Source organism: Cloeon dipterum, chromosome X (genome assembly GCF_949628265.1).
Source record: "Cloeon dipterum chromosome X, ieCloDipt1.1, whole genome shotgun sequence".
NCBI classification, from domain to species: Eukaryota; Metazoa; Arthropoda; class Insecta; order Ephemeroptera; family Baetidae; genus Cloeon; species Cloeon dipterum.
The window spans coordinates 30,663,069-30,679,056 of record NC_088790.1 but is presented as its reverse complement, the minus strand read 5'-3'; the positions used below and the strand labels follow the sequence as shown (position 1 = coordinate 30,679,056).

Here is a 15,988-nt window from a genome sequence, read left to right as displayed (position 1 = left end):
GTTTGCCAATACCACCGAGTATCAAATTAAGCGGGGGATGACGGTGAAAAATCATGCGCCTCTCAAGGTCTCTCTCTCGCCCGCTATCTCCCGACAAAAAGATATATTTCCCTTGTCTTGGCCTCTTTCATCGGCCTAATAAGTAGACACTTGAGCCCCTCATCCACTCGTGAAAAATCGGCGAATTCGATTTCGCGCCAAGGTTATTCATCTTCTTCCCAAAATAAAAGACGCTTCACTTTACCGTAGTAATTTTAGGGATGTTTTCAGATGGTCTTTTTACGTTATAGAAAGTTTCTGAGCCCACCGATCGATTCTTGAGGGTCGAATTAGGTAAAGTGGATGTTTTTACCGACCAAAAAGTGCAACGTGACTTGCGAACTTTTTTTCCCGCCAAAACAATTTGAATACGAGAAGTGCGCATGCGTGAGAGCTGGATGGATCTGACAAAGAAGGCATTCGTACAGCTTCGGTCTCTGTGCAAGTGCTCAAACCAGCTCTGACGCATGCGCAGTTCTCGTATTCAAATTGTTTTGGCGGGAAAAACGTTCACACGTCGCGTTGGACTTTTTCGCCGGAAAAATATCAATTATACTTAATTCGACCCTCAGGAATCGATTAGTGGGCTCAGAAACTTCGTCAAAGACAGTCTTTAAAAGATATCGCCCTGCATCGATCCACTTTAAACCCCTTTTGTTTAAAAAAAGAGCAATAAATTAAATTTTATTCCATACGAGAAAAAACGCAGTTGGGTGTGTGAATAAGTTTAATGGCGCGTTTTGCCCTTGGAACAGATTTTCCCCAATATATTTGGGGGTGGCCGTGCAATTTGCTCTCTTGCATGAGTTGTCTTTTCCCTGATTCTTCGCTTCTGCTCACGGCGACCAAGGATCGAGGGCTCGTTATTCGCCTCACTCGTGCTCTTGGCCCGGCAGAGACGAGAGAGAGCAGAAGAAGAAGAGAGATTTGCCCGATTGAATTGTGCTCTTGCGCTAATGATCCGACCACGTCTTTAACGCTCCGCTGATTTGCCAGTCTGCTGTGCAAATTTGCTCAATGTTGAAAACCAATTGGCGATATATCTCGTGGAGCAAAAATTCACGGCACATTGGAATTGGAGGAAATCGATTGATTACTCAGCAGCCGCGAGATGATGTGGTGGAAAATCTAATGATTAAAATTATCAGAGGAATTACAAGGGGTGCGAAATATTTTTCTGCTTCTCTATTGGCCAGATGAAATTTGAGCGAAAATCGTAAATTTGAGGAAAATTTGCTCAATAGGAAAAAACTGGAAATTTAATCAGCTTTCTGAATTTAGGCAGTTTTTGACGCTACTTAAAACTGCTGAATTTAAATCAGGCCAAACACACAACCCTTTCGAAAATCTGAAATTTTTGAAAATTTAAAAATACCTTTCAAGACTCAAAAGTCCTATTTTTTATCTTCTCAAAATTAAATTTTCATAATTTTTCTAACCCTGGAAGCAATTAATTTCCTTTGCTCAAAAAATAGGGCGTAACCTGGGACACTTTCGGTCAGAATTACATTAAAAAATAGTCATGGTTAACTTGTCATGCGTATTTTCATTTTTAGAAATAAAAAATCACTGAATTCTAGTTTAAAATTAATTTTCAGCTTCAACAGAAAAAAATAACAATTAATTCACTCTGTAGTTTTTTCATTACAACTGTTGCAGAGTTGTTGCGTTCAGTGTTCAGTTCATTGAAAATAAAGAATAAAAAATCATTCATCAGATGTTTTAATGCAAAAACTTTTCCTTTTGAGAGCAGTGACACAATTAGAATGAAATATCGGTGTGCAGCTGGTCGAAAGGAAATATGTGTTGTGTTCTCTTTTTTTCTCGATTCAAAAGGACTGCATTCTTATACATAGCAATTGGTATTCAGCATCCTTCAACTTTTTCGGCTGCTGTCAAATCCATGAACTACTTTCCGCATCAGCTTGGCATTCTCTTCCGAGAGTACGCGTTTGCAACTTGCTCAAACAAACTTGGCGCGCGGAGAAGTAGAGAGAAAAAAATAAATCGCCCTTTTCCCCGAAGCACAGCGCACCCTGAGATGTATATTTTCGGGGGAAACTTTTCCAATACTGCTTCCTCTCGCACCATGCGTGTCAATCATGTAATGACAAAAGTATCATCAAACGCGCGTCAATGCAACCGAGGCCTGCAATCGGAAAAATAAAAATAAAAGTTTCTTTCCCTCTTGCTTGCTCACCCGCATGTGGGAATTCAAGACAACAATTCACTGTTTTTTCTGTGATTTTTCTTTTTAGTCTCCAAATGAGCAGCAATTTTTAAACTTTTGAAACACAATAAACAATTTAACTATTTAATTTACTTAAAATTAATTTTTTAGTGACTTTTTTCTAAAATTACAATTTTTTAAAAACTTATTGGTTTTAATAAATAATTGTTGTCTCTAATTGTTGAGATTTTATAAATTTTGTCGTTTCTAATTCAGAAAGCTGATAAATATTCATGAAAATAGGCTGTTCTCGTTTTATTTTTAGTCAAGTTAATTTTATTTGTCTAATTAGCAGAAAAATATTTATTAAAATCAAATTGAATTATTTTCTGCTTAACGATTTCCTTTCCTATTAAACCATGAATTCCGTTTGTTATTTCTAAAGAGTATATATAGGGAACAATAGATCCAAGAGAAATATGATTTTCTTTCGAAAATAATCGAGACCATCTGAAAGCTTTTTTGGAAGCTAAAAACTATGTAAAATATTTTCAACCCCCTAAAATTACTAGAAATAATTAAATAAGTTCCAGCAATTAAAATCAGCCCAAAATAAATAAATAAATAAAACCCCTCTAGTGATTTAAAAGTAGATCAAGCGCAGCCTTGGGATGATCTAGTTGCTCTCGTTAATTACTTTATTTCTAGGACATGATATTGTTAGCAGTGAAAAGAGCGGCTGACAATAATCAGGCACGTCCGTGCATGCCCCGATTGATTCTGTGCCGGACACAAAACCAGTGCCTCCTCGTAACAGGTGCATTAAGTGTCAGCGCTTTTGCTTGTCTCTCCGCTTAACCCTTTGATCCTGAGAGCAGCGAGAGCACTGCGCTGACCTCGAGCACGTCAGTCCGAATTTTTTCAAAAGGATAAACCGAATAATACTCTCGAGTGAGCTCAATATAGCTCACTCGATCTTTTGTGAGTTCAGCAATTGGCTTTTGGCAGTAGGACACAATAGGCTTTGGTTTTTTTTAATGTAGTTATTTGAATTTCAAGCAAGGCATTTCAAAATTTATTGTTTTATCAAATAGAACACCAGGAAATTCAACAAAATATTCTATTTTTTTTTGTATTTTAGTGTATCTTACGGTCTGAAATCAATTTTTAAATTTATCTTTAATAAAATACAAATTTAATAGCTGACAAATATGATATAAATAAATTAAATTAAATTCACCAGTTGCATAAACCCTAAGTGTTCGAAGCCACCAACAGATGGCGCCACCGTAGAATTTCGATTTTAAGGCACTTCCGCTGTGATTTCAGACTCAATCTGGCCAATGTGCATTCTTCAATTAATTTGTTAATTTTTGACGCGCTGAAAACCAAAATCGGTTCAGCCAATCGCCGTAGAATCATGAAAAACTATTTTTTGAAATAAAAAAATCTTTTCCAACGTTTCTACGGCGAATGGCTGAACCGATTTTGGTTTTTAGCACGTCAAAAAAAGCAAATTAATTAAAAAAAAGCAAAATAGCTAGATTGAGTCTGAAATCGCAGTGGAAATGCCTTAAAACCGCTTAAAACAAAATTTTAAAGAAAGTCTGTGGTTACGCCATCTGTTGGCGGCTTCAATAACTAAGGGTTTATGCAACTGGTCAATTATTCAAATAAAAACAACCCGCTAGAATTTTATTAAGCATTACATTTAATTAAAAAAAAACAAGCTACACATTTACAACAAATTTACATTGTGTCGAGAACGTCTTTGGGTTGAAGTTTACACAGACAAAGCGTACGTAGCAGTAAATGCCGGCGTACACTGGACGAGTTATAGTTGTGCCTGCCTTTGCCCGCCTGCCAGCCGAGAGAGAGAACAAACGAGGAGGCAGTGGCTGCGGCGCCGATTAGGCTGTGGGGCGTGCAACTGCCGAGGATCTAAGGACACGTTTCCTGTGTGCGTTATGGGCAGAACAAGGGAGCGGCAGAAGGCCCGACTCGATTCAAAGGGAAAAGCTGCTGACCGGTCTTACGCACACCAGAGAGACAGACAGAGATAATATACATTGTAGCAGCAGCTTGTTAGGCGTTTCAGATACAATTTTCGTGCTGACTTGGCAATAACTGCAACGCCAGGTTGTCACTGCTCACTGCCCGCTTTGACAAACTGACAGTATATGGCCCAAGGCTCGCTGGTTTCCCTTTTCCTTCGGTTTTGGCTGCATTGGCATCAAATTAATGGGCGATTGAAGCAATTATTTCTCGATTAATTTTTATTGTAAAATATAGTTAATGCATATTTGTAGCTGTCAAAGCTGTTTAATTTTATTTGAGATTGCAAACGTCACTAAAAACTTAATTAAACAATTTTAAGACATTTGAAAATGTTACAGTAGCTTGAGATGTCAAAATGAGCTAACGAAATATAGTTAGAAATAATTAATAATAATTTTATGTCCTTTTATTTAATAATAAGAACCATAGAAACTTATTAAATAATTATTAAATATTAATTTTCTGTATTTTGATTCAATTTAAAGCCATGTAACCTCATTTAACTGCAGTTTAAAAAAATAATTCTACAGTACTCGTTTATTGCATAGTTTATTTATTTAAAAACAAAATGAAAGTTAAGAAAATTAAAAACAATTAAAATAACTAAAGTTCTGAGCCACGTATGAATTTTGCAACAAACCATGCACTAAGCAAGCGCTTAAAATCGTGTCTTGATTGCAAAATAAAACATTAATCTCGCGCCATTGTATCAATTAATTTGTACAAATTTAATATATCATTTTTTTAAATATTTTGGACCATTCAGAAGTGATAAACAAATTTGTCTTTATGTCCAATTTTAAATTTAGCATAAAATCTTAAGCGAAAATTTTTAAAACCAGTGTTTTCTAATGGAAAACAACCACCCAATCCTTTTTCTGCGAAAAAATTTAGAACTCGCACCCCAAGAGGAGCTTTAGCGCCATTGTGTGCGGCTGACAAGGACAGACACCGCGGTTGTCAAGGCCCCAAAATGAAACGCATCCGCAGAAGTGACAAATGATCCTAATTAACGGTGCATTTGGTGTTAAGCAAACACAAGTGGCTCGATCCCGCAGGTTCCCAGGGGACCTCATTAGTCAGCGGCGGTCGGGGCCTGATTTACAGCAAATTCATCTCCGCGCGCATTGACACTAACTCGTTCGTCTGCTCCGCATGCACCAAGTAAAAAGAAAACATGAACGAATTCCCAGATGTTGTTGCTGCTTGTATTCACTCTGCTATACTCTTGTCAGCCGCCGCGTTTTTTATCACTTATTTATTTTGTGCCGACGCAATATCTATCGTCTTGTTTTAAACACGCTGTGGTTGCTTTTGTTGCAGACTGCCTGCACCTCCAGTTGTACAGGGACTGCAAGGATCGATACAAGCAGGGACAGACCAAGGCGTCGCTCTCCTTGCAGCACTTCCTCGGACTTGAAAGTGGTGAGTTGACCAGGAAAATTTTAATTGAGGAGGAAGGGATGAGGGATTTTAGACGTCACGGTCCAAAAATTAAGCACAAATCACGTCATTTCAAGCCATTTGAGACTTAAATTCAGTTTTGTTTAAAGTGCCAGACCGTCTAAAAGCATCAAATTCAGCAAATTCCCCAGTTTGAAGCGGCCAACAGTTGGCGCCACCGTATACTTTCGTAATAAATTAAATTTTAAGTCACTTGCGCTGCGATTTTAAACTCAATCTAGCTACTATGCATTCTACACTTAATTTTCTTTCTTTTGACGTGCTGAAAACCAAAATTGGTTCAGCCAATCACCGTAGAATCGTGAAAAACTATTTATGGAAATATAAATCTTTTCTAACGTTTCTACGGCGAATGGCTGGACTGATTTTGGTTTTCAGGAAGTCTAAAGAAATAAAACTAAGTGAATAATGCACAGTGTCGGGATTGAGTCTGAAATCGCAGCGAAAGTGTCTTAAAATTAAATTTATTACCAAAGTATAAGTTGGCGCCATCTGTTGGCAGCTTTGAACACTAAGAGCTTTTGCAACTGGGGGATTTATAATGATTTTAATTAGAGGTGGCAAAATTTTTTAGTGATTGAATGGAGTTTTGCCGGAAAATCGTGCGATTTTTTCCATTTTATAACATGGGAAGACAGGAAAGTATCGGTATTTTTCCAGGCAATTAATTAATAATAATAATAATTGTTAAATCCAAAATGATCTGACCATGTCTATAATTTAAATTGGAGAGGAGAAGAGATAATAATTGCATTTTTAAGATGATAAAGATTATTTAAAATACAATTATCTAAATTGAAACAAGATAAAACATTTAAAACTTTTTAATTAATATTTTTGTATTTTCAAATAAATATAAAAATGGTACTGAATCATAATTTAGCACAAAGGGAATACAATCAACTCTAAAAACTGACATTTGCTATTTAAATTTTGGTAATTAGAAACTTCAATTAATTTTGCAAGTAAAAATCCGACAGATTGATCGATTAATTCCATCAATTAATTTAAAAAAATCGATTTGTCTGAATTGGCAGGACTTTCATTGAGAAAATGAGTATAATAAAACTAAAAAATATCTGAAAAACGGATCAAAATCTTTTTATATTCTATTCTTATTTTCATTTTTTTATGAAAAATTTGCTGAATTTATCGTAGTGAAATAAATCTTGCTGCAAAATAGGCTCTCGTCATTTAAAACTGAAAAAATTAAGTGCCTCTCTGGGGCGCGCGGGCGCAAGATTGATCGCAGACCTTCTCTGCAAACCAGCAGCACGTAATATATTTCTGTTGCACACACACACACGCGTCTGCCACCACGTCATATATCCTTCTTTCACACACTCTTTTTCTTTTATAAATAATGCCTTCACTTGATTTTCCATCCTTCCAAGTCAGTCAAACTTGATAAATGTTCGGCGACTAAAAATGGATGAGTCCTAGTTGTGCTGTGACACTGGTTCCGCGCAGAAATCAATTTCCTGCCTTTTTACTATACGCGCATTTTTTGTTTGCTTTCTTGCAGGTTTCACCCTGGACAAGGAGTCCAACACCGTGGCCATCATCTGCCAAGACTTGACCGTAGTTTTAGCGTTTGATACCAGGGAAAGACTAATTCAGTGGCAGGTCAAAATCGCCACGCATCTAGGAGAAGGTATCTTATTTTTTATTTTCGGATATTTGAATTTAATCTTTTGTGTATTGCAGACCAACAGTTTTTGATCCAAGTTAGCTCAGCACCGCCCAAGTCTAAGGTCGTACCTGGTCCGGCGAGACTTCACATTCAGGACCACAAATTTTGCCTCACCAACGGCGTCCCGCCGAGACTCCTCGGCGTCTGGGAAATCGGACATCTCAGGTAGAAAATACGATAAATTTAATTTTATTCAATATTTCGACACAAAAACCAGCCAATCGACGCCTCTCGATGCCACACAAAGTAAAATAAAAGTCCTAAGCACCTTCCGGCCCATAGGTGAATTAATAAAAAAAAATCAGAAGAAAAATGGGCTTTTTTGTGTAGATTTCAGAGGCCTGCGTGAAGCGGGGGAGGACGGGGGTTGCTTTAGGGTTTATTCAACGCAGAATTTTACCGCGAGTCCAAAAAACATCGGTTTTTGACTGTACAACCCATAGGAGCCGAGTTAATAATTTTTTTAATGTGAAAAAACGTGAATTGGACACTACAAAATTTGGTTTTCGGGGCCCAGCAACGGCCCTGGGGGCCCTACGGCAATGATTTCTGCATCAATCGACGCCCCTTGGTGGGGCACGAACTCCCGTGCTTAGTTTTTCAAAATCGGACCATTTTTCGAATTATTACAATTTTTTGAATGTCCAAATTTCAAAAAAGCTAAAATATTTTGATAAATTCTTTCACGACGACCTGAGATTTTCCCGGTAATGCCACTTAACCATCTCGAATAGGTTTTGAATTAAAAGCATTTTGTGGGATTTTAAATAAAATCAAAAGGCTATTTTTCATTTGAAGCGCTCGAGGTACATTCAGTGGAGGGTGTATCACGGATTTAATTTTATAATATTTCAACGGATTGGTGGATTTTAAGCCACAAGGCCTTAAACGAAAGGTCTCACCAAGCCCTATCACCTGACTTACCCTGACGACCTTTTTTCAGGGTACCCCACCCTGAAATCAGTCCCAGAGCAACTTTTCACAGTCCAATTGCATAAATTTTTTGATTTAATAAATTTACACATCCAGCGACTGTCTTGAAATGTCAAATTAATCTTAATTTTAATACAATTAATTAATTTCCCAGGCGTTACGGCGTGGTGGACGGCAAATTCTGCTTCGAGGGCGGCTCGCGATGTTCGGCCAAGTGCGAGGGGCTGTACGTGCTGGGGTGCGGGCAGGCGTCCGAGGTGCACCAGGCGATGCAGCACGCGGCGCAGGGCAAGCTGGCGACGCGGCGGCGGCCGCTGAGCCGCAAGATGTCCGCCATGGACAGTCCGCGCAAGATGCTGCACTCGCGGACGGAGACGCGCGCCTCCGACCTGAGCAGCTGCGCCGACTCGCTGATGGAGAGCGACATGCTGAGCAGGAGCATCTGCGAGGCGCACGCCAGCGCCACCATGGAGGACCTGTCGGGCCGACGCTCCGTCTGGTCGTCGGCCGAGTCGGCACACACGGACATCATGGACAGCTGCAGCGACGCCACCTCCGTCGTCGCCGCTGAGATCGAAATCGAGCGCCGCGGCGGCGGCATGGAACGCTGCTCCTCGTGCATCAGCAAACTCGGCGCCATCTCCATGAAGGGCGCAAACCTCACACACACCTGGACTTTCGAACAGCACGGCCATTGCTTGCAGGTTTGTCACGCAAAAATATTTTTGAATGTTCCAATCGATTCCTAAGGGTTGAAATAGGTGGGGTGAATGATTTTTTGGGTCGAAAAATGTTTTTTGACGTGCGAGCAGATGCGCAAAGCAAAACGCACGTTGCTTTGGCGCGCAAAACGTTTGAATCTTTTTGTTGCGTCGCCCCTCTGACGTCACAGCCATGCTTCGTGCTTGCCATTGGCAGCTGAGAGAGCTGTGACGTCAGAGGGGTGACGCACCAAAAAGATTCAAACGTTTTGCGCGCCAAAGCAACGTGCGTTTTGCTTTGCGCCTCTGCTCGCACGTCAAAAAAGGTTTTTCAACCGGAAAAATATTTATCCCGGCTATTTCGACCCCCAGGAATCGATTGGAACATAAGAAAATTTGTTTTCAGTGGGTCTTTAAGTAGTAAAAATTAATAGAATAAGTTTTAAAATAAAAATTTACAATAATAAATATTAAAATAAAATAAAATTTTGAAATTTGGTGGGTTTATCTACTCCATTTATTGCAAGATTGATTAAAATCTTGTCCTTTTGGAAAGAAAATGATAAGAATACATTTTTTAGCAGATAAATCACGCCAGAAATATGAAAAAATTGGGAATTTTGCCCCGAAATTAAATAAAAAAATAAATCTTAGTTTAAACATAAATTATTTATATTTAAGAAAATGAAAAAATGTTTCAGAAATTAAACCAAATGATCATTTTAACAATTTTTAATATTTCAGGATCGAGCATCCCTGTCTTCAGGAAGTAGTGGAGGCAGCAGCGAGTGCTGGTACGACCGTCCGAGAGCCGTTCAGCCGCCGCCAGTCATTCCGCCAAAAAGCCCGAAACACGCGGCCCCCGCACCGGCCCCGGTGTCGAACGGCCGGTGCCAATGCTGCCCGCCGGAAAGACCACCAAAGCCGCAGTCACCGAGAAAGGCGCCGCAGACCATCCGACCTGTGCCTGGACACGCCCATCCAGTGCAGCAGCCCGAAGAAATGCATAATTATGACGTTCCTCGCTCCATTTTGCACGGAAAAATGCCACCAGTAAGGAATTTTAGTTTACTTAATTATTTTTAGATTCTAAATAATATTTTTTTAAAAAATTTTCTGTAAAATATTTTGGAGGAATTTTTTTAAATTAATTAAAACAGATTAAAGCAGTTAATATGCATTTTTAACATCTGTAAATTTTAAAATTTTAATATATTCAGTAAAGCACAAAATTTGTTTTTAGGAAGGTGACAGATAGATTTTTTGCGCACGGTAATTTAAAAATTGTTTCGTCTTGTTTGCTTTTATGTTCAAAATAATTTGATTAGCATGTCTTCTATTAAAAATTTGAACATTAATTAAAAGTTAAAAGTTAACAAACCGAAGACCATGAACGTCAATAATTCCCACGGCTCTTTTAGAATAATTTTTAGATTAACAAAAAAATGAAATAAATTTTAGATGCCGGCAAGTGGACTGGACTACTACGACACTCCAAAGAAAATAAAAGAGTCGTTGAGCGTGGAGTACCCGAACTACGACACGCCGCCGTGCGCCAAGTCGATCAGCCGCGCCTTCTGCAACTGCCCTCCGCCCTTCACGCAGCAGCCGCGCTCCGAGAACAACTTCGGCGCCATCCAGGAGGTGGACTACCCCCTTCCCCTTGCACAGCAGCAGTACACGAAAATCGAGCTGGAGGACGGGCGGCAGTACCTGCGGAAGGGCGTGCAGACGCAGCCGGAGGACTGCACGGGCATGCGGTACACGACGTGGTCGCAGGGCAAGGGGTGCGGCCTCCTGGGGCGGGGGGAGCAGGCGGCCGGCTGTCCCTGCCAGCGGGTGATGGGCTGGACGGAGCTGCTGCCCTGCCGCAGGGGCTCCGGGGCCGAGGACTCGGGCGTGCCCATCCACAAGGTGCGGCTGAACGGCGAGGGCCGCATGCCCGTGCGGGACCCCAGCGGACAGCTCTCCGTCCTCTACGCCACCGTGGACAAGAGCAAAAAGAAGCCGCGTCCGCTGCCGTGTCCGAACTACGTCAACGTCGAGGAGATCCAGGCCGCGGGAGGGCCGTCGGGCATCGCGCAGGCCGTCCAGGCCAACTACGCCAATATGGACTTCGCGCAGTCCCTCGAGAATTACGAGAACGCCAAGGATGTGCTTCAGCAGGGCGTCTCGAGCAAGGAGCGTCCGGCGGAGCAGTACATCGTGATGGAGCCCAACAAGAAGCAGCCCTTCCCGGGCTACCTGACGATGACGCCGGCCAACTTGGGCAGGGCGTCCAGCATCCCGGCGCTGTCATCCCGGCCGAACGCGTCCCTCACGCACTCGCCGGGCATGGCCGACCTGCGCGCCCTGCAGAGGAAGCGCTCCAGCTCGGCCGACGCGTCCCGCTTCCTCTCGGACGACGAGGACAACGGCCTCGAGGACAACGAGACCTCGATCAGCTCGGAGACGGTGCAGGAGCGGCTCTCGGTGACGCACGAGGAGTCGCCGTCCGAGGCCACCGAGCCCACCATCAGCGACTACACGCAGCTGCACCTTGCGGACTCGGACAGCGCCAAAGACGTGTCCACCGGCACGGACAGCCTCGAGATGAAGGAGCGCCTGATGACGCTTCCGCGCTCCAACCTCGAGGACCTCAAGGACAAGCAGCCCGCTGCCGTCCACATTAGACGCTCCTCCTCGGTCCCCTGCAAGACTGCCGGACACAACAGGGACTCGTCCAGTTCGAACGATTCGGGCGTCTCGGCCGGCTCCCCGTACTTCCCGGACCTCGAACCCAAAACCGCGTGCATCCATTCGTCCCTGCCCAGGAGGTGCAAGTCCTCCGAGCCGCTGAAGGACGCCAAGAAGGTTCCCTCGGGCCCAAAGTCTTCCTCGGCCGGAGCTGAAGTTCCTATCAGCATTCAACCTTCCAGAGGTACCATTTATTTTATTTAAATTGGAATTATAGTGATTTTTTAATTTAAAAAATGATATTTTATGAAAAAAACAATTTTTTTCTAACCAAAATTGTCCCAAAATCCAATTTTTCAAATTTTACCGGCAAGCAAAGGAAATTAATTGCTTCCGGGGTGAGAAAAATTATGAAATTTTAATAGTAAGAAGATAAAAAATAGTACTTTTGAGTCTTGAAAGCTATTTTTTTATTTTTTCAAGAATTGCAGATTTTTTAAAGGGGTTTGTGTTTGGCCTGATTAAAATTCATCAGTCGATAGAAGCGTAAAAAACCACATTTTTTAAGAAATCTGATAAAATTTCCAGTATCTGTAATCTGTATGTGTGTTAAAGGATTTTGCAGGGAAATTCCCTATCACTCTACTTTAAATATTTATATAATTTTATCCCTAATCATCACTGACGCCTTGCAGAGGCAGGGAAACTGTGCCGCCAAACAGTTGTACCGTGCGGGTGGCATATCTTTTCGCTCTTCAAATTTTATTTTCTTAAAACGATTTATCCCAAAAATTTCTTCATGAATAACTAAAAAAAATCCCCTAAATTTTTATTTCAGGTACAAATGGCAGGCCAGGAATCTACAAAGGACCGAATGGAGACGTGATCACCACCGCGCCGTACCCTGACTCGCACAGCACGAGCAGCGGCACCTCCGACATGTCCGACTACATTGAAACCCTTTCGCTGTCCAGTCACAGCAGCTCTGATATACCTGACAGCGTCCGACTCGGATTGTAAGCGATGCAAAATTATATTTAATCATTTTATTTAAACTATAATTATAAAATTTCTCCTCCAGACTGATCGGCCGACAAGCGACCACGACGTTGAGACCCAGATCTGGGCGAGAGTATCAAAAAATCGACAGAGCTTTCATTGAGACTGATTTGAAGGTAATAAATTAGATTGATGCAGGGCAAAATTGAAATTAACTTAAATTTTCGATAAAATTTTGAATCAATTCAAAATATCGAAAAAATGGTAATTTAATTTAAGATTTTTTTCTTGAAGACCATCTTTGACGACGTTTCTGAGCACACCAATCGATTCCTGAGGGTCGAATTAGGTAGAATTGTTATTTTTCCCGACCAAAAAGGGCAGCGCGACGTGCGAACTTTTTTTCCCGCCAAAACAATTTGAATGCGAGAACTGCGCATGCGTCACAGCTGGTTTGAGCCCTTGCAGAGAGACCGCCTGTACGAATTACTTCTTCGACAAATCTCACGCATGCGTACTTCTCGCATTCACATTGTTTTGGCGGGAAAAAAAGTTCGCACGTTGCGCTGCACTTTTTAACGGAAAAAACATAAATTTTACCTAATTCGACCCTCAGGAATCGATTGGTAAGCTCAGAAACTTGGAATAAATTGTTGCTTTATTATTTACAAATTATTTTAGAGCATTTATCACCACTGAAAATTACAAAAACCCAATTTTTAAACTCGACTTTCCCATTTTCAGGGCTCTGCAAATGAAAAAGCTATGGCAACCTTGCGAGGCCTGTCGCAGTACCCTGGAACTGATAAATGTGAGTCACCCTCGCCTGGATACATGAGTGGGTCGCCCGGTCAAGAGAGTGCACAGCCTCACTAGTGATCTATTTAAATGGACAGCCAGTTTATGCAAAACAACGACTCTGAATAAAAAGCAGATTAATATTTAGTTTTGAATTTCGACTGTATAGGAATTTGTAACCTCTACCTCGAAAGTGACATGTATAAACATATCCTGGAAGAGGTTTTATATAAACTAAAACCAGCAAGCATTCAATAAGTAAACATGTGTAAAAATACCACACAACTTGTATATAATAATAAGTTACGAAAAAAAATGCATTTAAGTTTTTCTCCGCAAGGGCTGAGTGCCCGAAATACGACAGACTTTGAGCTTAAAAACACACGTCATGATAAATTACGCGCATGATTATATACTATAACAACTGTTTTGACACGGATTCAAAATGGGCCTACAAGTAGCTAAATGGTGTGTAAAAATTATATATCTTCCAAAAAAAGCATGTTGCATATTAATAAAAAGGAAACTCCCTGCACTTGGCCATGCTCACGAACGAACCTCTTGGTATTTGTGCTTGACTTTTGTTTGTGATAGTTTTTAAATGTGTAATAGGTCTACTAGTCAACGCCACGTGTAAATCTCATTCCCGCTTGAAAATGAAAAGAATACATATTATGTACTTTGCCATTTTCTCTTTCTCTCTATCTTCCACGCCATGTATAATTAAAATATGTATAAGAATATTAACTCACGCAGAGCAACAGTCCTCCAGAATATGATTTGAACACGCATCCCTCTCTCTCACTCTCGCAGTTTCAGACGTACTAACAGATTTTGCAATTTTATACACGTCGACAAGTATCTTGTAAAGATAAAAGTACCGAAATTCTAAACTCTAGTATACTCTTTACCCCTACTAATTTATCTTCGTAGGATTATTGAGACTATAAAACTGTTTTTTAAAAGCCCCGCCCCCGGAATGTAAAATATTAAAAACTGTATAACGAAATGATGAGAAATAAATTTATCGAAAGTAGATGAAAAAAACATTGAGGCTAATTTTATTAAAAAAATAAATCCTGAAAAACCTCACTAAACGATGACACTAAATTTTGTCTTCTGGAAATTGTTAAATTCAGTTCCTATTTTTTAAGAGAATAATAACTATTTTGTTTTTTCCTCATTATTTTCATTTTCTACTTCAACGTAAGTTTACCTCGTGGCTTCTTGAAGATGATTTACCAAAATATTGTTGAAATAATGCCTATAATGCGCGTAATGTGTGTGAATATATTATGGATTTCATTTTCGGAGCTTTATCTGAACGCTAAAAATGATAAAAAAATTTGTAGGTTAGTGATTGTTTATATTTTTCGGATAATTTTTTAAATATTTAAGGCTATAAATACAGTTAGGGAGCCAAAGAGACGATTAACATCTCAAATTCTGAATTTGAAGGATCCAACAGATGGCACCACCGTATACTTTGTAATATAAATTTAATTTTAAGGAACTTCCACTCTGCCAGACTCAACCCTTCCACTGTGCATTTTTCACTTAATTTTCTTTCTTTTGACGTGCTGAAAACCAAAATCAGTCCAGCCATTCGCCCTAAAAACGTTGGAAAAGATTTTATATTTAAAAAAGGTTTTCTCGATCTTACGGTGATTTTGGCTTGACCGATTTTGGTTTTCAGCACGTAAAAAGAAAGCATATAAGTGAAGAATGCACAGTGTTAGGATTATTCAGAAGATTTTTCGGGTATACATTGATTGATCATTCAAATTTTATGATCTCTTCAAATTTAATATTCACAAAAGGTGCCAAGATAAAAAGTATCTCATCGTCACAAAAATTTTCACAGCTGGAATCTCACAGTAATATTTTTATATCGATAAACACCTGCTGATCATCCCTTCTGGAGGCACGCAAATTTCTTTCAATGTTCCCACATGCTTGCGTTGCATGGCGGTTTTCGTTATTAATCGAATCATTTTCGATGAGATGCAACTCGAAATGAGTGACTCTTGTAAGAATATTCCTCCATTTGACCAATGTCGCGGTGCGCTCCAATTCTTCAACGGTGGTAGAAACTCTGATCAGTCTCACTTTCTCCAAATTCCGCGCATGCAGATATTCGGAGATGAAAATATAAGAGTCTCTGTGGGTGCTGTACAAAAAATATTACGAGTAGGATATTAAAAGCAGAAAGGTGTAAATAATAATATACCAATTGGCAATAAACTCCAATTCTAGCTCTTGAAGTGAATTGCAAGAGGGTAAAACTGGCCTCTGCTCTATATGCGATGGCAAGGAGCTGTCAATGTTGCGTAAAATTAGCCTATTCAACCGTGCACTGCAACGGACGAAAATCAAGAAGCAAATTTCAATAAGGGAGTCGACCAGTAAATAATGCGGTTTGAAGCTAAGAAGTAGGTGCTTCAGGAGCACTCCGTT

General features: G+C 40.3%; 1 protein-coding gene across 1 annotated transcript in view; it reads left to right on the top strand.

The window, feature by feature from the left end:
• The window catches only part of LOC135946132 (uncharacterized), a 163,939-nt gene extending 149,363 nt beyond the window's left edge, over positions 1-14,576 (top strand). The window contains exons 3-11 of the mRNA XM_065494194.1: positions 5,591-5,692; positions 7,257-7,385; positions 7,439-7,589; positions 8,512-9,061; positions 9,803-10,111; positions 10,520-11,978; positions 12,573-12,750; positions 12,816-12,909; positions 13,478-14,576. Of these exons, the coding sequence (XP_065350266.1) occupies positions 5,591-5,692; positions 7,257-7,385; positions 7,439-7,589; positions 8,512-9,061; positions 9,803-10,111; positions 10,520-11,978; positions 12,573-12,750; positions 12,816-12,909; positions 13,478-13,609 (3,104 nt within the window). The 3' untranslated portion in view covers positions 13,610-14,576. The remainder of the gene's footprint in view (positions 1-5,590; positions 5,693-7,256; positions 7,386-7,438; positions 7,590-8,511; positions 9,062-9,802; positions 10,112-10,519; positions 11,979-12,572; positions 12,751-12,815; positions 12,910-13,477) is intronic.
• The last annotated feature ends 1,412 nt before the right edge of the window (positions 14,577-15,988 follow it).